Consider the following 22384-nt stretch of genomic DNA (forward strand, 5'->3'; position numbering starts at 1 on the left):
TGCAATGTCGCACAACCGCGCAATTGTCAGTTAAAGCGACGCAGTGCAGAATCACAAAAAGTGCTCTGGTCAGGAAGGGGGTAAAATCTTCTGGAGCTGAAGTGGTTAAGCATGTGTGCAAAAATTGGAAAAATGTCTCTGGCAGCGAAAAGGTTAATAGGCCCTAAAAAAAAAAAAAAAAAAAACTTTTATAATGGTTTGGGGAACTTCCTATGTCTGCAGCACCCCAATTGAGCTTTTCCCTCCCCAATAAAGTTCTATCTGGTTGGAGTTCTGCTCAGCTCTGTATCTCTTGCGCTTATTCTCCGAAGGGCGTGGTTTATACATCAGTAGGCGTGGTCTCCTGTTTGTACAGTCCGCATCGTGGGCGTGTCCTCCCGAGCCAGTGAAGTTCAGGGTTGGGGAGGGCGGGCATGTCTTGTAGAGAGCCACGCCCACTGTCTCAGAGAAGTTTTAAGTGACCGGGGTGAGAAGTCGGTGTGCTGGCCGCCATGTACTTCATCCTCCGCAGTCTGATCCCAGCAAGGAGAGCCCTGCAACCGGCCGGGACCCCGGGGCTGCGCTACAGCTCAGGTGAGCGAGATCTGGGGGGGGAGGGGATGCCAACTGTACTGACCGACCCGGGGAGCCATGTGATCAGAGCGGAGCGCCCCGGTCCATGGTTAACCCCTTGTGTTCAGAGCCTGCTAGGACTGATCAACGGGGTGCCTATGGGCTGTGCTCCCTAAAATATGACATCACTTACACCCCAAAATTACTTTTATTTTTTATTAAAAAAAATAAATAGAATTATTTACTCAAATTAGTATTTACCCCAAAATCTAATTTTGGGGTAAATGCTAAATTAATCAAATTTTGAGGAAATAATTATATCATTTAGTATAATAAAAACAAAAAAAACAACAACAAAAAACACATAGTGTGTGTGTGTGTGTGTGTGTGTGTGTGTGTGTGTGTATATATGTATGTATGTATGTGTGTGTGTGTGTGTGTGTGTGTATATAGAGATTATATTATAATATATTTCTTAATTTAATGGATTGGACAATCTGTGTGGTGTAGACTTGTGCTATTGACGAATGTGGCCAGTGCAATATCATTTAATATATATTAAATTATATAATTATTAAATTGCACCGACAACATTGGTCAATAACGCAAGTCTAGACCACACAGATTGTCCAATCCATTAAATTGAGATATATATATATATATACATACATACATACATACATACATACATACATACATACATTTTTTTTTTTTTTTTTTTATGGATTGGACAATCAGTGTGGGGTAGACGTGCGTTATTGACCAATGTCGCCGACGCAATCAAATGCGATGCTGCATACATGTGACTGCAACACATTGAGACCAGCTGCATCCATAGACCTGCCATGCTGAGACGGGTCGAATGTTGGCCAAGCTGCGAATGATGACCAACTATGGATGTGATTCCCAACCTGTGACCTCAAGTCGCGCCACCCCCCCCCCCTCGAAATGGGCCATGTTTTTGGTAATTTCCCTAAAGCTGCCCATTCACAGGGGATTTTTTTTTTTTTTTAAATGAATGTTTGAACATTCTCATGGGAACATTTGATGGCTTGGTGAATGTTTGCTCAAAAGTACTTAAAGTTTGCATTTTAACATTCGTACTTTTAGAATGCATAGACTTCCCGAAGGAAAGCCAACCAACTTGTAAAGCTGGGAATACACCGGTAGAATTTCAAACAAAATTTTTTAGGAAAATGAATATTCTCAATGCAATCGATTGTCATTCAAAAGAAAGCTTTAGTTTTGCTTTTAACATTCCATTTTGGAATGAATGGACTTTACTGAATGAAATATTTTTCCATCCTGTTCTCCCCCCCCCCCTTTTTTTTTTATTTTCTCATCACTGCAGTAAAATACAAAAATCGCTTTTGACCCCACTAATAGGGTTGCCACCTCATCCCTATAAAACATAACCCATATTACTTACACAGGTTCTGTGGCTGATTAAGGTGGTAATTAATTCACTTGGTGCTTTATCTGCATTAAATTGGCCTCAGAACCTGTGTAATGTGTGCTTCGGTTTTAAAGGGATGAGGTGGCAACCCTACTAATGTATAGACAATCAAACCAATGTTCTTACAATTAAAGAGGGATTCCACCAAAAAAAATATTAAAAGCCAGCAGCTATAAATACTACAGCTGCTGACTTTTATTAAATGGACACTCACCTGTCCCGGGTTCCAGCGATGCCGAGGCCGATCGATCTCTCGGCTGCTGTCGCCACCATTCTAGGTGAGGGAATCAGGAAGTGAAGCTAATCGGCTTCACTTCCCGGTTCCCTACTGCGCATGCGCGAGCCGCGCAATAGGAAATCTCCGCGCTGTCACTGGGACCCGTGTGTGTCCCAGCGCGGCAGGGCAGGAAATGGCGTAGACTCCCACGGGAGTCTATGCCCGGAAGTGGGTGAAAATACCTGTCTTTGACAGGTATCTCCACCCCCCTCCCCCCTGAAAGGTGCCAATTGTGACACCGGAGGGGGGGAGGGATCCGATCAGCGGAGGTTCCACTTTAGGGTGGAATCCCGCTTTAAATTCTACTAGTTTATACTCAGTGTTGGAAAGTTTGTTGTTCCAGAAACATCTTCCACCCTGCTCCTTCAAATTTTCTCATCACTGTGGCTGAAAAACAAATGTTCGACCCCACTAATGATTAAAAAATTAAACAAATTTTCTTACAAGAAACATTTTCAAATAAAATTCTATAGTGTATGGCCAGCTCTAGATACAGGAGCGCTCTCAGATCCCAAACCTTGGCTTTGATTTAAAGCTCCTGTGCCAGGTGAAAGCAATCCATGACCTGTTGCGGGGGGTACTTGGGGGCAGAAGTTGGGAACTCCTGGAATGTACCCATATTGGGTCATTGAAGTCACCAGCATCTCCGCCCCTTTGTAACTTGTGGGGTGGGGGATTCCATGGTTTCAGCTCATTCCACAGGTTCAGTGAATGTATCCTACAGGTTCACACTGAGATTGGTCTGAATCTTGGTTTAGCCTACGTGGCTGCCCTGAGATTTGGTCCCACCCTTGGGTTGGCCTACATGGCTGCCCCTGAGATTTGGTCCCACCCTTGGGTTGGCCTACATGGCTACCCTGAGATTTGGTCCCACCCTTGGGTTGGCCTACATGGCTGCCCTGAGATTTGGTCCCACCCTTGGGTTGGCCTACATGGCTGCCCTGAGATTTGGTCCCACCCTTGGGTTGGCCTACATGGCTGCCCTGAGATTTGGCCCCACCCTTGGGTTGGCCTACATGGCTGCCCTGAGATTTGGCCCCACCCTTGGGTTGGCCTACATGGCTGCCCTGAGATTAGCCAGCTATACTACACAATTAAAGAGGAAGTAAACCTTGATTAGTTTACTTCCTCTTTGATTCCCTGCAAAGGTAAAGCATAATGGGCTACTATGCATTGCATAGTAGTCCATTATGTGTCACCTGACACAGGAGCCAGCGAAGTCACTGCTGTCCCCTGTAGTCCGGCGCATCCATCTTCTAGGTGGGTCTCCTGCTCCGCCGCTGTCATTTGGCGAAGCCGCGATGACGCCACTCCCGCGCATGCGCACGGGAGCCGCCACTCTTGGCATATCGCCGTTGACCGCGGCACGCTCAGTGCGCCTGCGTGCCGCTGTCTACAGCACTGTACCATAGACAGCGGTGCCTGTCCTTCGACAAATATCTCCTAAACCGTGTAGGTTTAGGAGATATTGGACCTATGGGTAAACCTTAATCTAGGCTTACCTGTAGGTCAAAGTTGGTTGTAAGGGTTTACAACCACTTTAAAGAACGTCACTTTTTTTTGTGAACGAACACACACACCTATCTTACCACTGGGATGTTTGCCTTTTCCTCCTTGCAAAACTGCTCCAGCTCTTTCAACTTGGATGGTTTGTGCTTGTGAAGAGCGATCTGACCAAAGTCTGACCACAGATTTTCTATTGGATTGAGGTCTGGGCTTTCGGCTAGGCCATTCCAACACAATTGCATGTTTCCCCTTAAACCATTCAAGTGTTGCTTTAGCAGTGTGTTTGGGGGTCATTGTCCTGCTCAAATCCTAGCCTCATATCCCACGCAGAGTGGTACGGGTTTTGCTCAAGAATATCCCTGTATTTAGCACCATCCCATCTTTCCCTCAACTCTGACCAGTTTCCCAGTCCCGACGGCGTTCTTTGGGTGATGTGTTGGATTTGCGTCAGACAGTGTTTTTTTCTTTTATGGCCAAAAAGTTACATTTTAGTCTCATCAGACCAGAACACCCCCCTCCATACATTTTGTGAGTCTCCCACATGCCTTTTCGCAAAGTCAAAACGTGCAATTTTTTTATTTTTTTTGTTTTTTGCTGAAAGTAATGGCTTTCTTCTGGCCACTCTGCTATAAAGCCCAATTCTATGGAGCGTACGGCTTATAGTCGTCCTATGTACAGATACTCCAGTCTCTGCTGTGGAACTCTGCAGCTTCTCCAGGGTTACCTACCTTGGGTCTCTGTGCTGCCTCTCTGATGCCCTCCTTGCCCGGTGCGTGAGTTTTGGTGTTGGCCATCTCTTGGCAGGTTTGCTGTTGTGCCATGTTCTTTCCATTTGGCTATGATAGATTTGCTGGTGCTCCTAGGGATCATCAAAGATTTGGATATATAATTTTTTCTTTTTTTATAACTTAACCCTGACTTGTACTTCTCAACAACATTGTCCCTTACTTGTTTGGAGAGTTCCTTGGTCTTCATGGCAGTGTTTGGTTAGTGGTGCCTCTTGCTTAGGTGTTGCAGCCTCTGGGGCCTTTCAAAAAGGTGTGTGTGTGTGTGTAATGACAGATCATGTGACACTTAGATTGCATGCAGGTGGACATCATTTCACTAATTATGTGACTTCTGATGGTAATTGGTTGCACCAGAGCTGAGGGCCTGTTCACACCAAGACACGGTGTGGGAAAGGCACATTCCGTATGAGTTTCCCATGCCACAGGTGAATGCGCTGCCTCTCGGAACTGCATGATCATGCCAACGAATTGCAAATGGAACCCCAAAACACATCTCATAAAATGCAGTGCGTTTTCTGACACCAGATCACCATGGTGGTTTGGTGCGTTTTGAAAAAGTAGCGGTTGCACTACTTTTTCTGTGTTCCAGTGTGCTGAATGGCCTGCGAAACCAGAATGCTCAAACGCACAGGAACAGTGTTCTGGTGTGAACCAGCCATAAGTGCACGTTTACTTCTGCCTTAACGCAATGCACGTTAAGTCTTCCTCTATAATTGTACCTACAGATAAGCATATAATAAGGCTTACCTGTAGGTACTGTAAATTATCCCCTAAACTTGCACCATTTAGGAGATCTTTACTATATTTGCTGGCACTGACAGAATCGGGGGGACATGCGCCATGAAGGAACGGCCCACTCATGCCTTTTCTTCAGGACCTTTCCCGTGATTGGCGGCATCGGCAAGCATACTCGGGAGTGACATAATCGCACCGCCGGAGCCTGCTAACCTGGAAGTAACTCTGGAAAGATGTTGGCCGTGTGGATGGAGTGTGGGTGGCACTGGAGGGCATCGTTGTAAGGTAAGTATTTCATAATGAGCTACTATGGGAAGCATACTAGCTCATTATGCCTTTGTCTTGCATGGTGTGTGTGGTTTTATTTTTATCAACCTCTTTAACCACTTGCCGACCGCCGCACGACGATATACGTCGGCAGAATGGCACGGGCAGGCATATGGGCGTATATATAAGTCCCTGCCTGCCCGCGGGTGGGGGGCCCGATCGGGACCCCCCCCGGTGCCTGCGGCGGTCGGCATTCCTTCGAGAGCGATCCGGGATGAGGGGGCGGCCATTAATTCATGGCCACCCCCTCGCGATCGCTCTCGACGAATGGAAATCCTCCGTGACATCACTTCCTCTCCTGTAATGTAAACACAGGAGAGGAAGTGATGTATTCTCTCCTCCGTGTCGGTATTTTTCGTTCGACACCGAGGAGAGAGGTTCGGTGAGTTGCACCAACACACCACACATACAGTAGAACATGCCAGGCACACTCACACCCCCCCTTTACCCCCCGATCACCCCCCCCAATTACCCCTGCCCCCCCAGTCACAGTGACACCAATTGCTTTTTTTTTTTTTTTTTTTTTTTTTTTTTTGCATTGGTGTCATTTGTGACTGTAATAACTGTTAGGGCAGTTAGGGTTAGCCCCTTTAGTTCTAAGGTACCCCCCTAACCCCCCCAATAAAGGTTTAACCCCGTGATCACCCCCCGTCGCCAGTGTCACTAAGGCTGGGTTCACATTGCAGCGGTTTGAGAACGGATGTGATTCGCACTGCAGTGCAAAATCACATCCGATCTCTGTGCGATTCGAGTTCAGCCATACAGATAGTATGGCTGAATTAGTGTCGCACCCGCCGCACCTGCCGCAAACTCGCACGGGACCCTTTTTTTGGTCCGCAGCAGAATCGGATCGCATGGGTGTTCACACCATGCGATCCGAGTTTGCAGATCGCACTGCGATATGCGAACTGATCTGGGGGTGTCATTAACATTTCACTGACACTCCCAGCAGTTCGCATAGGGCAGTGTGAACTGCCGCCGGGAGGCATGCGATGCGGGAACCCGCCGCGGATTCGTGGCGTTCCCGCATCGCTCCAGTGTGAACCCAGCCTAATAAGCGATCATTTTTCTGATCGCTGTATTAGTGTCACAGGTGACGCTAGTTAGGCAGGTAGGTATTTAGGTTCGCCGCAACTTTTTATAGCGCCAGGGACCCCCATATACTACCGCATAAAGCCCCCTGATTGCCCCCTAGTTAACCCTTTCACCAGTGATCACCATATAACTGTTACAGGTGACGCTGGTTGGTTAGTTATTTTTTTATAGTTTCAGGGCACCCGCCATTTATTACCTAATAAAGGTTTAACCCCCTGATCACCCGGCGGGTGTCATTTGTGACTGTAATAACTGTTAGGGCAGTTAGGGTTAGCCCCTTTAGTTCTAAGGTACCCCCCTAACCCCCCCAATAAAGGTTTAACCCCGTGATCACCCCCCGTCGCCAGTGTCACTAAGGCTGGGTTCACATTGCAGCGGTTTATGAGAACGGATGTGATTCGCACCGCACTGCAGTGCAAATCACATCCGATCTCTGTGCGATTCGAGTTCAGCCATACAGATAGTATGGCTGAATTCGTGTCGCACCCGTCGCACCCGCCGCAAACTCGCACGGACCCTTTTTTTGGTCGCAGCAGAATCCGATCGCATGGGTGTTCACACCATGCGATCCGAGTTTGCAGATCGCACTGCGATATGCGAACTGATCTGGGGGTGTCATTAAACATTTCACTGACACTCCCAGCAGTTCGCATAGGGCAGTGTGAACTGCCGCCGGGAGGCATGTGATGCGGGAACCCGCCGCGCATTCGTGGCGTTCCCACATCGCTCCAGTGTGAACCCAGCCTAATAAGCGATCGTTTTTCTGATCACTGTATTAGTGTCACAGGTGACGCTAGTTAGGCAGGTAGGTATTTAGGTTCGCCGCAGCTTTTTATAGCGCCAGGGACCCCCATATACTACCGCATAAAGCCCCCTGATTGCCCCCTAGTTAACCCTTTCACCAGTGATCACCATATAACTGTTACAGGTGACGCTGGTTGGTTAGTTATTTTTTTTATAGTTTCAGGGCACCCGCCATTTATTACCTAGTCTCACTAGTGTACCCCTAAATTTAGGGGTGTCTACTTTCCAAAATGGGGTCATTTGGGGGGGGGGGTTTGTGCCATCTTGGCATTTTATGGCCTTCAAAACTGTAACGCCCTTAGAAAGCCCTGAAGGCGGTGCTTGGTTTTCGGGGCCCCGTACGCGGCTAGGCTCCCAAAAAGTCCCACATATGTGGTATCCCCGTACTCAGGAGAAGCAGCAGAATTTATTTTGGGGTGTCATTTCACATATGCCCAATGGCATGCGTGAGCAATATATCATTTAGTGACAACTTTGTGAAAAAAAATAAATAAATAAAAAAGTTTGTAATTTTCCCGCAACTTGTGGCAAAATATAAAATATTCCATGGACTCAACATGCCTCTCAGCAAATAGCTTGGGGTGTCTACTTTCTAAAATGGGGTCATTTGTGGGGGTTTTGTGCCATCTTGGCATTTTATGGCCTTCAAAACTGTAATAGGTAGTGAGGAGTGAAGTCAAATATTTACGCCCTTAGAAAACCTGAAGGCGGTTCTTGGTTTTCGGGGCCCCGTACGCGGCTAGGCTCCCAAAAAGTCCCACATATGTGGTATCCCCGTACTCAGGAGAAGCAGCAGAATTTATTTTGGGGTGTCATTTCACATATGCCCATAGCATGTGTGAGCAATATATCATTTAGTGACAACTTTGTGAAAAAAAAAAAATATATATTTTTTTGTCATTATTCAATCGCTTGAGGCAAAAAAATAAAATATTCGATGGGCTCAACATGCCACTTATCAATTTCCTTAGGGGGTCTACTTTCCAAAATGGGGTCATTTGGGGGGGTTTTGTACTGCCCTGCCATTTTAGCACCTCAAGAACTGAGATAGGCAGTCGTAAACTAAAAGCTGCGTAAATTCCAGAAAACGTACCTTAGTTTGTAGATGTGACAACTTTTGCGCAAACCAATAAATATACAGTTATTGACTTTTTTTTTACCAAAGACATGTGGCTGAATAAATTTTGGCCTAAGGCTCCATGCACACTGAAGCTCAAAAAAGCTATTTCTGGACGCCAGATTGCTGGCAGAAAACGCTGGTTGAAAAACCTGCTTTTAACAGCGTTTTATACTAGCGTTAATGAGCGTTTTACAGCGTTAGCGTTAATGGGCGTTTTTTATAAAAATACACAGAGGACACTCCAAAAATCCCACAATGCATTGAAAAATAGAATGCCGAACACTAATGAATGAGCGTTAATGAGCGTTAATGAGCGTTAATGAGCGTTTGTCGTTTTTTGCCGCTGAAAAACGGCACTTTGAACGCAAATTTCTGGCGTTCAGAAAAAAGCCCATAAACTCCACTGCTCATTAAAGCTGAAAAACGTCCATGTGTGCATGGACACATAGGCTAACATAGAGTGGAGTTTATGGGCTTTTACAAAAAACGCCCAAACTCCAATAAACTGCAGTTTATCAGCTTCAGTGTGCATGGAGCCTAAATGTATGACTAAAATTGAATTTATTGGATTTTTCTAATAACAAAAAGTAGAAAATATCATTTTTTTTCAAAATTTGCGGTCTTTTTCCATTTATATCGCAAAAAATAAAAATCGCAGAGGCAATCAAATACCATCAAAAGAAAGCTCTATTTGTGGGAAGAAAAGGACGCAAATTTTGTTTGGGTACAACATTGCATGACCGCGCAATTACCAGTTAAAGCAGCGCAGTGCCAAATTGTAAAAAGACCTCTGGTCATTTACCAGCAAAATGGTCCGGTCTGAAAGTGGTTAAGACAGCCTGTTCATTTGAATGGCTGACCTAATGCACCACTGAGGTAGAAATTGTGTACAACTGTACATGATCTTTTTGGCAGATTGCCGCAACATGCATTGTCGGGGTTGCAGGTCACTAGTGTGTAAATGCGCTGGGTAGGTGCTGAGATGCCATATAGAATTCATGTTACTGCAGCACGTTTTTTTATTTTTTTTCCATGATTATTTTATTTAATATTCGAACATATATATCATTTTTGTAATATAGAAAAATCTAAGCCAATAATAAAATGTATGTGTGGCTCTACTGGTTGTGCTGTATTGTCGCAGAAATCATCATTCCACTTCTGTCCTCCCCCTAAAAGTTTAACACACTAGGAGGAATTATCCGTGTCCTCATATTGTACCCCCTGCAGACGGACTTTCTTTAAATCTTCGGCAGGGAATGACTTGTAGGGCACAGTCGCTGGGTGGAAGGTTACTATTGTGTAGAGCGTGTTGCAAGGACCCCGTGTTCTTTTCTAATGAACATAGCTGCAGGTTTGGTACAGAGGGGGTTAACTGGCCCCAAGGGACACGTTATCAGCCATGACCACTCGCCCCACGTGCAGAGTCACCCTGCCCTCCATTGGAGTAGTTCCTGTAGTCTCTCCATCATGCGGATGTTGTATCCACACACAGGGAGCCATTCATTAGGAGAGACCCCGGGCGGCATGTTCATTACTGATAATTACTTGCAGCTGATTGGGCCGAGCCTCCCAATCCAATTATGAATGAATTATGAATGAATTATGAATGAAACCTCCTAATTGCTGGGAAAGTGACACCCACTGTGTACACCTAAATATCAGAGTGGAGATATTACATCCATAATATTTTAATGGAAGGATTCCTACCAGAGATTTCAGTGATTCCTCTCCTGCTGTGAAGTCTCACTCCTGGTGCAGAAGGGGAAGTCTCACCCTACATGGTGTGCAATAAAGATCTGACAGATTGTAAGATGTGATGGCAGACAGGTGGGAGCAGCTGGGAAGACTGGAGTACCCAAAATGCTAGAGAGGTACGTGATCCAGACCGCTAACAGACGCTCCTACCAGAAATTGCACATACACTAAACTGATTGTACATCCTGCAGACCATACTATATACAGGCCGCTTGTACAATCTCTCCTTTAGGCTGGGTTCACACTTCGTGCGGATGTTCACAGCAGGGTTCTGGTGCGCCCCATTTCTCAGTTTCAGGGACCAATTGGCCCAAACGTTTTTCCTGAATTCAGACCTGAAACAGTGCCAGAGACGCACTGGATTCCTGTGCAATCTGCTCCGCTGCCACCACGGAGATGTGTGAACCGCCTTCATTGAGAGCCAGGCACTCTCCTGCGAATTGGATGCGAAGAAAGCCCACATCCAATTTGCACTATTGTGAACCCAGCCTGAGATTGGCCCATACGTTTTACAGTTGGATTGGTCAGGCGTCACCATTCTTGAATACAATCTGACTATACACTCTTTCAATCTAACAAAATGACTGTGTGTATATGGATAGTTTAGGTAGGTCCTCATACTATAATCAATTTGTACCCAGTCAGGCAGGCCCTTGCACTAGTTACTTGCTGGTAGATCTATAGGCGGTTGTACAATCTGATTGTGCAGTTAATGACCAGCCATTGCAGTTGAATTGTACAACTTTTTTTATTTATTAAACTGCATGTTTAAAGGCAGATTGCACGATGGCCATACATTTTACAGTTGGATTGTATAACCTCCATTAGCGTTTACCACCAACAACTATGTTGTGCCAAAGCCTGTCTGGATATAAATGAAATGGATTGTTTCCTTTGACACCCCCCCCCCCCCCCCCCCCCATGTGATTTTTGATTTAACCTTGTAACTGCTGCACTACTGTGCGGTTGTGGTTCTGACTTGCAAGGGTGATGTTCAGCTTTGGTAATGTTAAAAGCACAAGTAATGTGGCTGCATGTCAGTGTTTAGGCGGGTGGCAAAAACATGGCTTAACCACCTGGCATTACTACTCCCTGACTGCTCATGTGCACAAGCCCCCCCTCCCCCCCCCCCCCCAAAAAAACACTGAAAATATAAGAAAAATGCACTGCAAATGCATGTAAACATACATGTGGGACTGCGCACTTAACACTGAGATTTTGGTGTATGGGCCAACTCACACAATGAATCGCACAAAAATGCTCTGCGAGTTCTTGTGCTATTAACATGTGATCCGAGTACAGTGCAGTTTCAGCCCATTCATGTGAAGAGGCTGCAATTGTGCCAGACTGCACCAGAAGTATTGCATGCATGACTTTAGAAAAATTCAGAGCAGCTACAGTACTACCATGCGATCCGGTGCAGGCAAACGCAACGCATTTTGTGGTCTGCTTTTTGGAGTGTCATTCATTTTACATTGACCCCCGTTGGAGATCAACTGCAGTGTATTTCAAACATGGAATGAGGAACGCGCATGGAACGTGGGTTCCCTGTACTGGGTTCTGGCGGGAATGAGCACTAAGTGCCAGTTCACACCACAAAAACAGCCTCCAGATCCATCCAGGTTGCGTTTCTGCATGCGCTTTTTGATGCGTTTTCATCTTATTCCAATAGTTTTGTGCAACAAAGTGGCATGTTGTACTTCCTCTGGCACTGAAAAGCACTGCATTAAGTGTGAACTATGCCATTGGAACTCATCTGATGTAGCCAAAACAGAACTGCACTGCATGTGGTATGAACCTGCCCCTCAAGAAGTACTTCCATGTGCACATTAAGTGTCTGTAGTGTATTTTGGAATGACTGTTTTGGCTTTTTTATTTTTTTTTGTGGTGAGGTTAAAATGCAGCATACAATGTTAACTAGGTAGCAGTTTCCACTGTGTGTTCAACTGCATATGGTGTAAACAAGCCCTAAAATCTGCTATGCGCAAATGTGCATGCAGCCTTATTTCTATGGTAGAAGAGAGCGCCAACCCGAACAATGCATTTACAGATGAATAAGCATGAGGGGGAAATCTGTAGCTGGTATAAAGGCAGAAATAAATCTATACATCGTTCTGTGTCTTCTGAAGAAAAGGGTGCTTATTTCTGTGCTGCTATTGAAGATTTGCCCTCACTTCCTGTCTGGTAAAACACCCACTCCCCGTGGCAAAATATTTAAATCTTTCTCTTTTTTTTTTTTTTTTTTTTTCCCGCAGTGGGGGTGGGTGGCAGTGGACGGTGCCAGTATTTTTTTTTTATTTTTTTTTGTTTTTACGCTTTTATTTTTTGGGGGGCTTTGAGATGGCTTTGAGATGTCAGGGGTCTAAACTTGTCACGACTTTCACAGCAAACCGTAGTGCGCTACGCTTGTTGCCCAAAAAGGGCTCCTGCTCCTTCTTGGGTGACCTACTTCATGTGTTGCGGTTTGCTGTGAGTCAATACTGCCCCGTGTTTTAGGTGCCACTGAAATTGAATGGTACCCGAACATACGTTTTGAGATCGCTGCGAATCTGCCTGAGATCCCAAAACACTGAATATGTGTATATATTTTATTCTGAATCTTCTGCCTGCTTTACCTGCAAGAACCTGTGTTCTGTGCAGAAAATATGCCTGTGAATGATGCCTAAGGCCGGGTTCACACTGGTGCGATGTTGGACATCACATATGATTTGCACTGCTGTGCGGATCACATGCTGTGTCTGTGATGCAAATTCAGCCAAATTGTATTGCTGAATCTGCATTGCATTTGCACCAAAATGGTGCAGGGACATGTTTTGTTTTTGGGGGGTGTGTGTGTTTTTTTTTTTTTTTTTTTTTTTTCCGCACTAGAATCGGATCGCATGGGTGTCCTTTACCATTTGACAGTTTGCACTGCGATATGCAAACACCCCCAGCAGTTCGCATAGGGCAGTGTCTACGAGTCCCATGTGATGTGTGAACAGGCACCAGGACCCCTTTCACACTGGGGCGCTTTGCAGGCGCTAAAAATGGTACCTGCAAAGTTCCCCAAAGGGCTGCTCCTGTGTCTCCAATGTGAAAGCCCTAGGGCTTTCACACTGGAGCAGTGCACTGGCAAGATGCTAAAGTCCTGCTAGCAGAATCTTTGGCGTGGTGTATACACCACTCCTGCCCATTGAAATCAGCGCTTTGCAGGTGGTTTTAACACCACCTCGGCTGCTAGAGGAAGGTGAAAGCGCCCCCGCTAGCGGCCGAATAGCGCCGCAAAATTGATGGTAAAGCACCACTAAGCTAACCGTTTTACCGACAATGCACCAACCACCCCAGTGTGAAAGGGGACTTAAGGACATTGTGCAAGCAGACTGTAGCATGTTTGGACCCACTTAGACTCAGTGACCAGCACAAAGGATCAGCAGATATTTTCTGTACTTGCTAAAGGGTTTTAGCCTGGAAAAATGAAATGAATGCGTCCACCACATCAAAGGACTAGCGAGGTGACATATATAAACATTTCTCTTGTGTTTAGAAATCTTTGCTTGCTTTAGCAATATTGTATGTGTTGCTTGCAGTGTATACAGTAGAATGCATGGAGGCTGAGCAGCTGAGTCAGGTATGTAATCTATATTTGTAGACTGTATGATGTGTCCTGTGTGTGTATGTGCCCACTTCTCAAGTTCCTCTGTCTTCACTTTCTCCTCCTCCCATACATACACAACCCCCCCCCCCCCCCCAACCTCCTTCCGCTGTTTGCAGTGGCCTCATGGGGGGGTTGTGTATGTATGGGAGGAGAATGTCCCATCCGGCATCATTGATTTTAACTTTTTTACTTTAATGCACAGGTTATAATGTAGAATATTATACCCGTATGATCCCTGGCACTGTTATTGCTTCTTGTACGTGGTGTTATTGTTGGCGCTGCCTGTAACTGCTAACTTCCCGGATGTCTGTCTTGTTTCTTCCTAATCGTTAGGTCCACGATTGAAAACCTTGATTACATCGAAGAGTTCTTGATTCACATTTTGGGTACTTTTTAAAGCAGAACTTCACCCAAAGGGGAAAGTTCCTCTTTTCTCTACCAACCCCCTCATTCCTTCTTTTCTCTACCAATTTGACACCACCTTTTTTGGGGGGCAAGTACCTTGTTTTAACACGGGTCCCAGGAGGCTGCGGGACCATTCACAAAGCACAGTGCAGCTCGTGGGAGGCCAGCTGTGAAGCCGCAAGGGGTCTCAGCTGACCTCCCTTAATAAACCTTCTGGTACAGGGGACCCAAAGTCCAGTGAAGAGCTGGCCCAGGTGAGGACGGCACCGGGTCCCTGGACAGGCAAGTGCCCCTTTTTATAAAAAGTCAGTAGCTTTCGTATCTGTAGCTGATTTGGCTTCCTTTTTTTTCTTTTTTTTTTCTTTTTTTTTGAAGATCCTCTGAGGAACTCTACCCTACCTAGTGTGGGTAAGTGTAATTTATATACTCACCGGCCACTTTATTAGGTACACCTTTTAATTTGCTTGGTAACACAAATTGCTAAATCAGTCAGTCGCATGTCAGCAACTCGGTGCATTTAGGCATCTAGACGTGGTGAGGATGACTTGCTGAACATCAAACCGAGCATCAGAATGGAGAGAGGGGAATCATAAGTGATTTTGAACATGGCATGGTTGTTGGTACCAGACAGGCTGGACTAAATATTTCAAAAACTTCTGTTCTACTGGGATTTGTACACACAACCATCTTTAGGGTTTACAGAGAATGGTCTGAAAAAAAGAACCTGACTTTATTTTTTCTACACCTGTAAGGCAAAAGGCATAATGAGCTAGTATGCACCTTAGAATGAGGCATCAGCAAGTGATCTTGGCCCACGCCAAGGGAGCTGACCTTTTCCCTCGGATTGTCTTCCGGGTATCGTGGCTCCGGCGCTGTGAGTGGCTGGAGCCACAATGTCATCACTTCCGTGCATGCTCGTGGGAGACTCCTTTCCGGCAAGGTCTGGCATCTGCCGAGAATCCCTGGAGCGCATGCGCTGCTGTAGTCAATGGCTCATTGCAAGGGGAATATCTCCTAAACCGTACAGGTTTAGGACATATTATTTTTACCTACAGGTAAGCCTATAATATTAGCTAAAAGTGAAAAAAATGACTATACAACCATGTTAAGGCAGCAACTTCAGTTGTACTATTTCTATTGCCCTTTTGAGAAAGCTTCTTCTATTTTTTTTTTTCCGGAATCTTGGAATTCCCTATAAAAGGGACTTCTCTCCGCAGTCTTCCCTCAGACTGGTCGGTAGCAACACTACAAACTTCCCTCCATCCCACCCTTTGTCGCTGGCACTTTAAGAGTGATTGTTTCAAGGGGGACGGTTTAATAATTTTGATTTATGCTTGAGTCACGAGGACTTAGCAGATTTATTGCTTCAAATGCATATCTTAAAATTATTCTAAATTGAATTGTTAATTATTTTAAAAGTTTTTTTTTTTTTTTTGAAACAACAAGTTTATTGGTGGACTAGATCAACAGGTCATACAGCAAATAATGCATTGAGAGCAACACGGCAATCAAATCACACAGATGTTATACAGTGCACAGATATACATTAGAGCTTCGTTGGTCATACTGCATTCAAGACCGCCCCAACATCCCACCCCCCAGAACCTCCAGGCAACCGCCGATATGGCTGGGGGAGCAGAACCACCCGGGAGGCCGCACCCCGAGCTAATGCAGGCCAATTCTATACCACCAGTATCTCCACACCACCCCCCCTATCCCCGCCACCCACCGGTCAGCTCCCCCAGTGGACTGGGACTGCGGGTAATAAATAGTTTTCGTACCTCGACCGCCAGCAGGTCACTCAATGTACGTCTTTAGGCAGACTCCACACGTGTCCGGGCTGGCAATGGGTTTGTTTTTTGTTTGGAATATTGCAGCCTGCAATCCCATGGGCTGACTGGAGATGATAGAAAGGCAACAGTAACTCATTCACTCGTTACAACCAAGGTATGAGGAATACCATCTCTGAACGCACAACACATCGAACCTTGCAGCAGAAGACCACAGCGGGTGCTTCTCCTGTCAGCTAAGATCAGGAAACTGAGGCTAAAACTCGCACAAGCTCACCAAAATTGGACAATAGAAGATTGGACAAGCGTTGCCGAGTCTTTGATTCCAGATGGTAGGGTCAGAATTTGGCGTAAACCTGAAAGCATGGATCCATCCTGCCTTGTATCAGCTGTTCAGGCTGGTGGTGGTGTAATGGTGGGGGGGATATTTTCTTGGCACACTTCGGGCCCCTTAGTACCAATTGAGCATCGTTTAAACACCACGGCCTACCTGAGTATTGTTACTGACCATGTCCATCCCTTTGACTAATACACCATGTCACAAACCTCACATTAAGAAACCAGTGGTGAGATGAATGTGACAATGAGGTCACTGCACACCAATGGCCTTCAGTCACCAGAGCTCAATCCAATAGAGCACCTTTGGGATGTGGTGGGACAGTAGATTCCCATTATAGATATGCAGGCGACAAATCTGCAGCAACTGCATGATGCTATCATGTCAATATGGAACTAAATCTGAGGAATGTTTCCAACACCTCGTTGAATCTGTCGTGAAGAATTATGGCAGTTCTTGAGGCAAAATGGGGTCCAAGGTGTAACTAATAGTGTGTGTGTATGAAGTTCTCCTTGCACTGCTGTCCTGAATCAAAATGTAGCACATGCACAGACGATCGTCACTGGTGTCTGGCAGGTCTGTGGGACCCGGCAGAGGGTGCTGCGGCGTATCTGCGCATGCATGCTATTTCTAGTGCATTCGCAGAACCAGACTTTGTCAGTAAAATGCTGCAGCGTGTGTGTGTGTGTGTGTGTGTGTGTGTGTGTGTTTGATCTCACAAACCACCTCCTGAGATGTTACACCTCCCAGGAGGCAGTTCACAAGATCATGCACAAACACATCACAGGGGCTCTTTCACATTACTGGGAAAGACCTAAGCAGTTTCTGCATGCAGGTTTGGACTGCAAAAAACAAAACAAATTGTAGTTGTGGAAGGATGATTTGGGGGTGGATAGGGCGTGGGAGATGGGAAACTAGGGATTCAGATTTAACTTTTCTCCCTTCGTCTTTCAGGCAGCACCCGGAGAGAGCGCAGCTCCACCCACTTTCCCAGGAAACACTGCAGTCAGTTTTCTTTAAAGACCGGATGCTTCCACCATGGCCTCAGTTGTAGTGTTTCCTCTGCCATGGTGGAAGTGCTGCAGGGAACCAGGAGTGTGCTGCGCTCTCTCCAGGTGGGGAGAGTATGGAGGCATACCGGTATTAGGTGTGTTTTTTTTTTTTTTTTCCTCTCAGGACCAGCCCAGCTTCCTCCCTTACGCGTGGTGGATGCTCCGGTGTCCCTTCCTCTTCATGCCCGGCGAGGGTCAGGCTGCCGGGAGGTTTTCTGTCCTCATAGACCGGAGGCATAGGCTTGGAGGCTTGGTTTGTTTGTATTTCGCGCCTCCTTCCCCAAAGCCTCATGCCTTCTGGGTCCTGTGGACAAGTGCATCATTACGGCCGAGGGCGGAACTTCCGGCGACGCGGCTTCCGGTTCCGGCCGTTGGAACGCAGGAGGAGGGGGCGGTTCTTTCTCGGCTGACATCATTTCCGGCGCTCGCAGCGTCGAGCGACCTGGGAAAATTTGAAATAGATGTGCGGAACGCTGTTCAGACCTCGTGCTATGGAGGAGGAACAGACGGCCGTGGCGGGAGCAGGAGCCACCCAAGTCAGCCAGCCTCAGGTAGGCAGAGACAGTGATCTCTGTTCATTACTGTAGGGGCATAGTACTGTTTTTCTCCCTTCCTTGATCTTGGGAGGAACGCCACATAAGGACCTGCTGGAGTACTACTTAAGGCAGTAGGGTACATGGCAGACGCCTCAGCTGAATCTGTGAAAATGTCAGCCAGATCCTCGGCATTGGTAAATTCAGCTCGTAGAGCTTTATGGGTTAAGACGTGGTCTGGGGATTCTGCCTCTAAGGCCAAATTATGTGGTTTTCCCTTTGAGGGGGACTTGGTCTTTGATCCTAATCTTGAGGCCATACTAGAGAGAACGGCTGATAAGAAAAAAGCCTTCCCAGTGAAGGTGATCCCTCAAGGCAGTAAAAATTTTCATACTTTTTGAAAGACCCCAGACTCAAAGGATTCAGGCTACAAAAGGCCTTGGAGGTCTCAGAGGCAGGGGTAAGTCGGGGGTCCTTTTCCGCCCCCCCTACCCCTAATACTAAGAGCCAATGACCATCCTCAGATTGTGGGAGCAAGGCTGCAGTCCTTCTTCCCACAATGGGAGTTGATAATGACCAGTCTGTACATCCTCAAGACGATTATGGAGGGTTACAGATTGGAGTTCTCTCAGACCCCACCTGCTCATTTTTATGTCACTCAGGCCCCCCGAGACCTAGAGAAGGCTATGGCCATGACTTCAATTCTACAGGAGTTGATTCAACAGAGGGTGGTCTTGAATGTTCCTCCCAAAGAAGGACATGGTTGCTATTCCCACGTTTTTTCTGATAAATTAGCCTTTGGGAAAATTCAGATTTATTTTAAACCTGAAGATACTAAACGGAGCAATCAGGTACAAAAAATTCAAGATGGACACCTTTTTTTCAGTGAGGGGTCTCTTGACCCCAAGCTGTTTTATGGTGTCCATAGACCTGAGGGATGCATATCTCCACGTACCTATAGCCCTAGTATCACAGAAATATCTAAGGTTTGCGGTCAGGATGGGAAGCTCAACTCTGCACCTTCAGTTCAGAGCTCTTCCTTTCGGGCTATCCTCCTCCCGAGGATATTTACAAAGATTGTAGCAGAAGCTCTAGCCCCCCTCAGACTAAAGGGCATATAGATTGTCCCTTATTTAGACAACCTCCTAATATTTGCCAAAACAAGGGAACTATTAGAGGAGGACCTAGCAGGGACAAAGTCGCCTGGAAGGTCTTGGCTGGATAATAAACATGGAGAAATCAAATATGATCCCAACAGTCAGTAAAATTCCTCGGATATACCATCGATTCTGTACAGGAGAGGATCTTTCTCCTGGAGGAAAAGATGGAGAAGGTGCAAGATGCCGTGAGAAGGGTCCAGACAAACCTACCAATTTCTATAAGGTCAGCTATGTCAGTACTGGGTCTCCTCACGGCATCAATTCCAGCAGTAGGATGGGCACGGCTTCATGCAAGGGATCTCCAGCAGGCAATTTAAAAAAATTGGTCCTATGGGGAGTCCCTGGAAAAGTTGATCAAAATGCCTCCTCGAGTTCAGAGGAAGCTCTGGTGGTGGAGGAACCGCTCAAACCTGGACAGGGGCCTGCTCTGGTGTTTACCCATGGGGAGGAGGCTGACAACAGATGCGAGTTCCTGGGGTTGGGGTGCCCACCTGGAAGGCCAAATGGCTCAGGGAAATTGGTCAAACAGGGAGGCCAGGAGATTATCCAATTGGAGGGAACTAAGAGCTATTCTCCTAGGACTATGGGCCGTCGAGAGACTGGTACGAGGGCAGCATGTCCAGGTGTTAACGGACAATGCGACAGTAGTGGCCTATATAACAAAGCAAGGAGGCACGAGGAGCAGGGCGCTGCTTTCATTGGCCCTTCAGATCCTGTCCTGGGCGGAAAGCAACTTAAGGTCCCTAACAGCGGTGCACCTAAAAGGAGCTCTGAATTCAGTGGCAGACTTTCTGAGCAGAGAAAGGATACTGGAATCAGAGTGGAGCCTAAACGCGGAGGTATTCCAAGAGCTAAAAGAAAGGTGGGGTACTCCTCAGGTAGATCTGTTCGCATCTCAGAGCAATGCAAAAGTGAAGAACGACTTTTCTCTAAACGGACAGGATCAAGCCAGGGGTCTAGATGCGCTAGCACAACCGTGGAACTTCCGTTTGTGCTATGCTTTTCCCCCTTTTCAGCTGATACCCTTGGTATTAAAGAAACTACAGAGGGAGACCACAAGCATTATTCTGGTGGCTCCCTTTTAGCCCAAAAGGGCCTGGTTGGCAACCATTCAGAGGATGGCGATAGAGCCTCACTGGGTTCTTCCTCTTCGCAGAGATCTCCTAACCCAGGGACCCCTTCAACATCCAAACATAGAACACCTCAGACTTGCAGGGTGGTTACTGAGAAACAGATCCTAGAGGAGAAGGGTTAGTCAGATAAACTGGTTTCAACCCTTTTTTAAGTAGCCGTAAAAAGGTCACTGGAGCAATTTATTTTAAAACGTGGAAACTCTAATTCTTGGTGTATAACAAAGAAGTTTTCACCAATGGAAATCCCTTCAGTTTTAGAATTTATCCATGAGGGAATGGAGTTGGGATTGGCGGCCAGCACCTTAAAGGCCCAAGTGGCCACCTTATCGGTTTTCCTGGAGAGACGTCTATCTCAGGAGCCGCTTATTAGGTTCTTTAAGGCACTGTCCAGAGCTAGGCCAGTGCCTTTTAATTTTTTTCCAAAATGGGACCTATCCCTGGTTCTGCAGGGTTTGACTAAAAATCCCTTTGAACCTCCAGAGAAGGCAATGCTCAAATGATGTTCGCTCAAACTGGCCCTTTCAGTGGCAGTTACTTCAGCTAGAAGGGTAAGCGAATTGCAAGCCCTATCTATTGTAGAACCTTTCTGTTATAGTTTCCCAGATCGGGTAGTGTTGAAAACTGACCCAAGTTTCCTGCCAAAAGTTCAGACAGCTTTTCACAGGACGCAGGAAATCATTCCTACCTTTTGCCCCACACCAGCCAGCCCTAGGGAAAAGTCTTTCCATAGCTTGGACGTGAGAAGGTGTTTACTACACTACCTGGAAATGGCAAGAGAATTCAGAAAGTCAAATTCGCTCTTCATTTTGTTTTCAGGACCACGTAGAGGGTATGATGCTTCTAAAAACACTATAGGTAGATGGCTGCGGACAGCTATCAGTGAAGCATATAAAGCTTTAGGGGCTGTTCCTCCCACAGGGGTAGTGGCCCATTCAACAAGGGCAGTAGCAACGTCCTGGGCGGAAAGAGCAGGTGCTTCTCCAGGTCGGATTTGTAAAGCGGCCACATGGACAAGTTTCTCCACCTTCACCCGCCACTACAGATTGGACTTGCTATCAGCAGCAGAGCAATCGTTTGGCAGAAAGGTTCTGCAGGCGGTGGTCCCACCCTAGAGTAAGTACTCTCTTATCTCCAGGTGCTGTCCTGAAAGACGAAGGGAGAAAACCCTAGTTAGACTTGCCAGTAACGGTATTTCTACAAGTCTTTCAGGACAGCGCCGATGACCCGCCCTAATTGTATTGTAAAATGTAGTGTTTGCCATGTTCTGCTTATCTATTTTTCAGCATGGCTGGAGGTACTCTTTGAACAACTGAGGCCATGGTGGAAGCATCCGGTCTTTAAAGAAAACTGACTGCAGTGTTTCCTGGGAAAGTTGGTGGAGCTGCGCTCTCTCCAGGTGCTGTCCTGAAAGACTCGTAGAAATACTGTTACCGGTAAGTCTAAATAGGGTTTTTTTAATTTATTTTTTTTGTTTTTCTTCTCCAGCTCACGTGTTCGCCAATATCGATTTTATCAGTTACCGATACCGTTGGTTTGGGGGGGGGGGGTTTGTTGGAGTTAGGCGAGGCTGGGGGGGGTAAAATGGGGATTGTGGAGTGGAAAAGGCAGTGATGGGTGGGGGGGGGGTGAGGATGGGAGACATGGGGCAGAGGTGACCGCTGGTGGAGGGAAGGAGGAGGCAGCAGGCGGAAGTGACTGCGGACATGATGCAGGAGACAATCGGAGACTGTGGATGTAATCAGAGACTGCTTGCTTCCAAGCTGTCACTTCCTGTATCACTCCTGTATGAGTACAGATACTTGTGAAAATGTCTAGTATCGCGAGCGGTGCAACCCTAATGGGAACCTTTACGGAAGGTGCTGAAAATCTGATTTAAAGTCAGTCTGCAATAATACTTCCTTTTAGTTCTATTACCGAAGGCC

At 46.4% G+C, this 22384-nt stretch overlaps 1 protein-coding gene across 1 annotated transcript in view; it reads left to right on the forward strand.

Moving 5' to 3' along the window:
* The first annotated feature begins 408 nt into the window (after positions 1–408).
* NME4 (NME/NM23 nucleoside diphosphate kinase 4) overlaps positions 409–22384 on the forward strand; it is a 36913-nt gene continuing 14937 nt past the window's right edge. Inside the window, exon 1 of the mRNA XM_077449291.1 lies at positions 409–573. Coding sequence (XP_077305417.1) covers positions 492–573 — 82 coding nt within the window. The 5' untranslated portion in view covers positions 409–491. The remainder of the gene's footprint in view (positions 574–22384) is intronic.

This window comes from Lithobates pipiens, unplaced genomic scaffold (assembly GCF_037356315.1).
Source record: "Lithobates pipiens isolate NorthernLeopardFrog02 unplaced genomic scaffold, aLitPip1_a1.2 Scaffold_22, whole genome shotgun sequence".
Taxonomy (NCBI): Eukaryota; Metazoa; Chordata; class Amphibia; order Anura; family Ranidae; genus Lithobates; species Lithobates pipiens.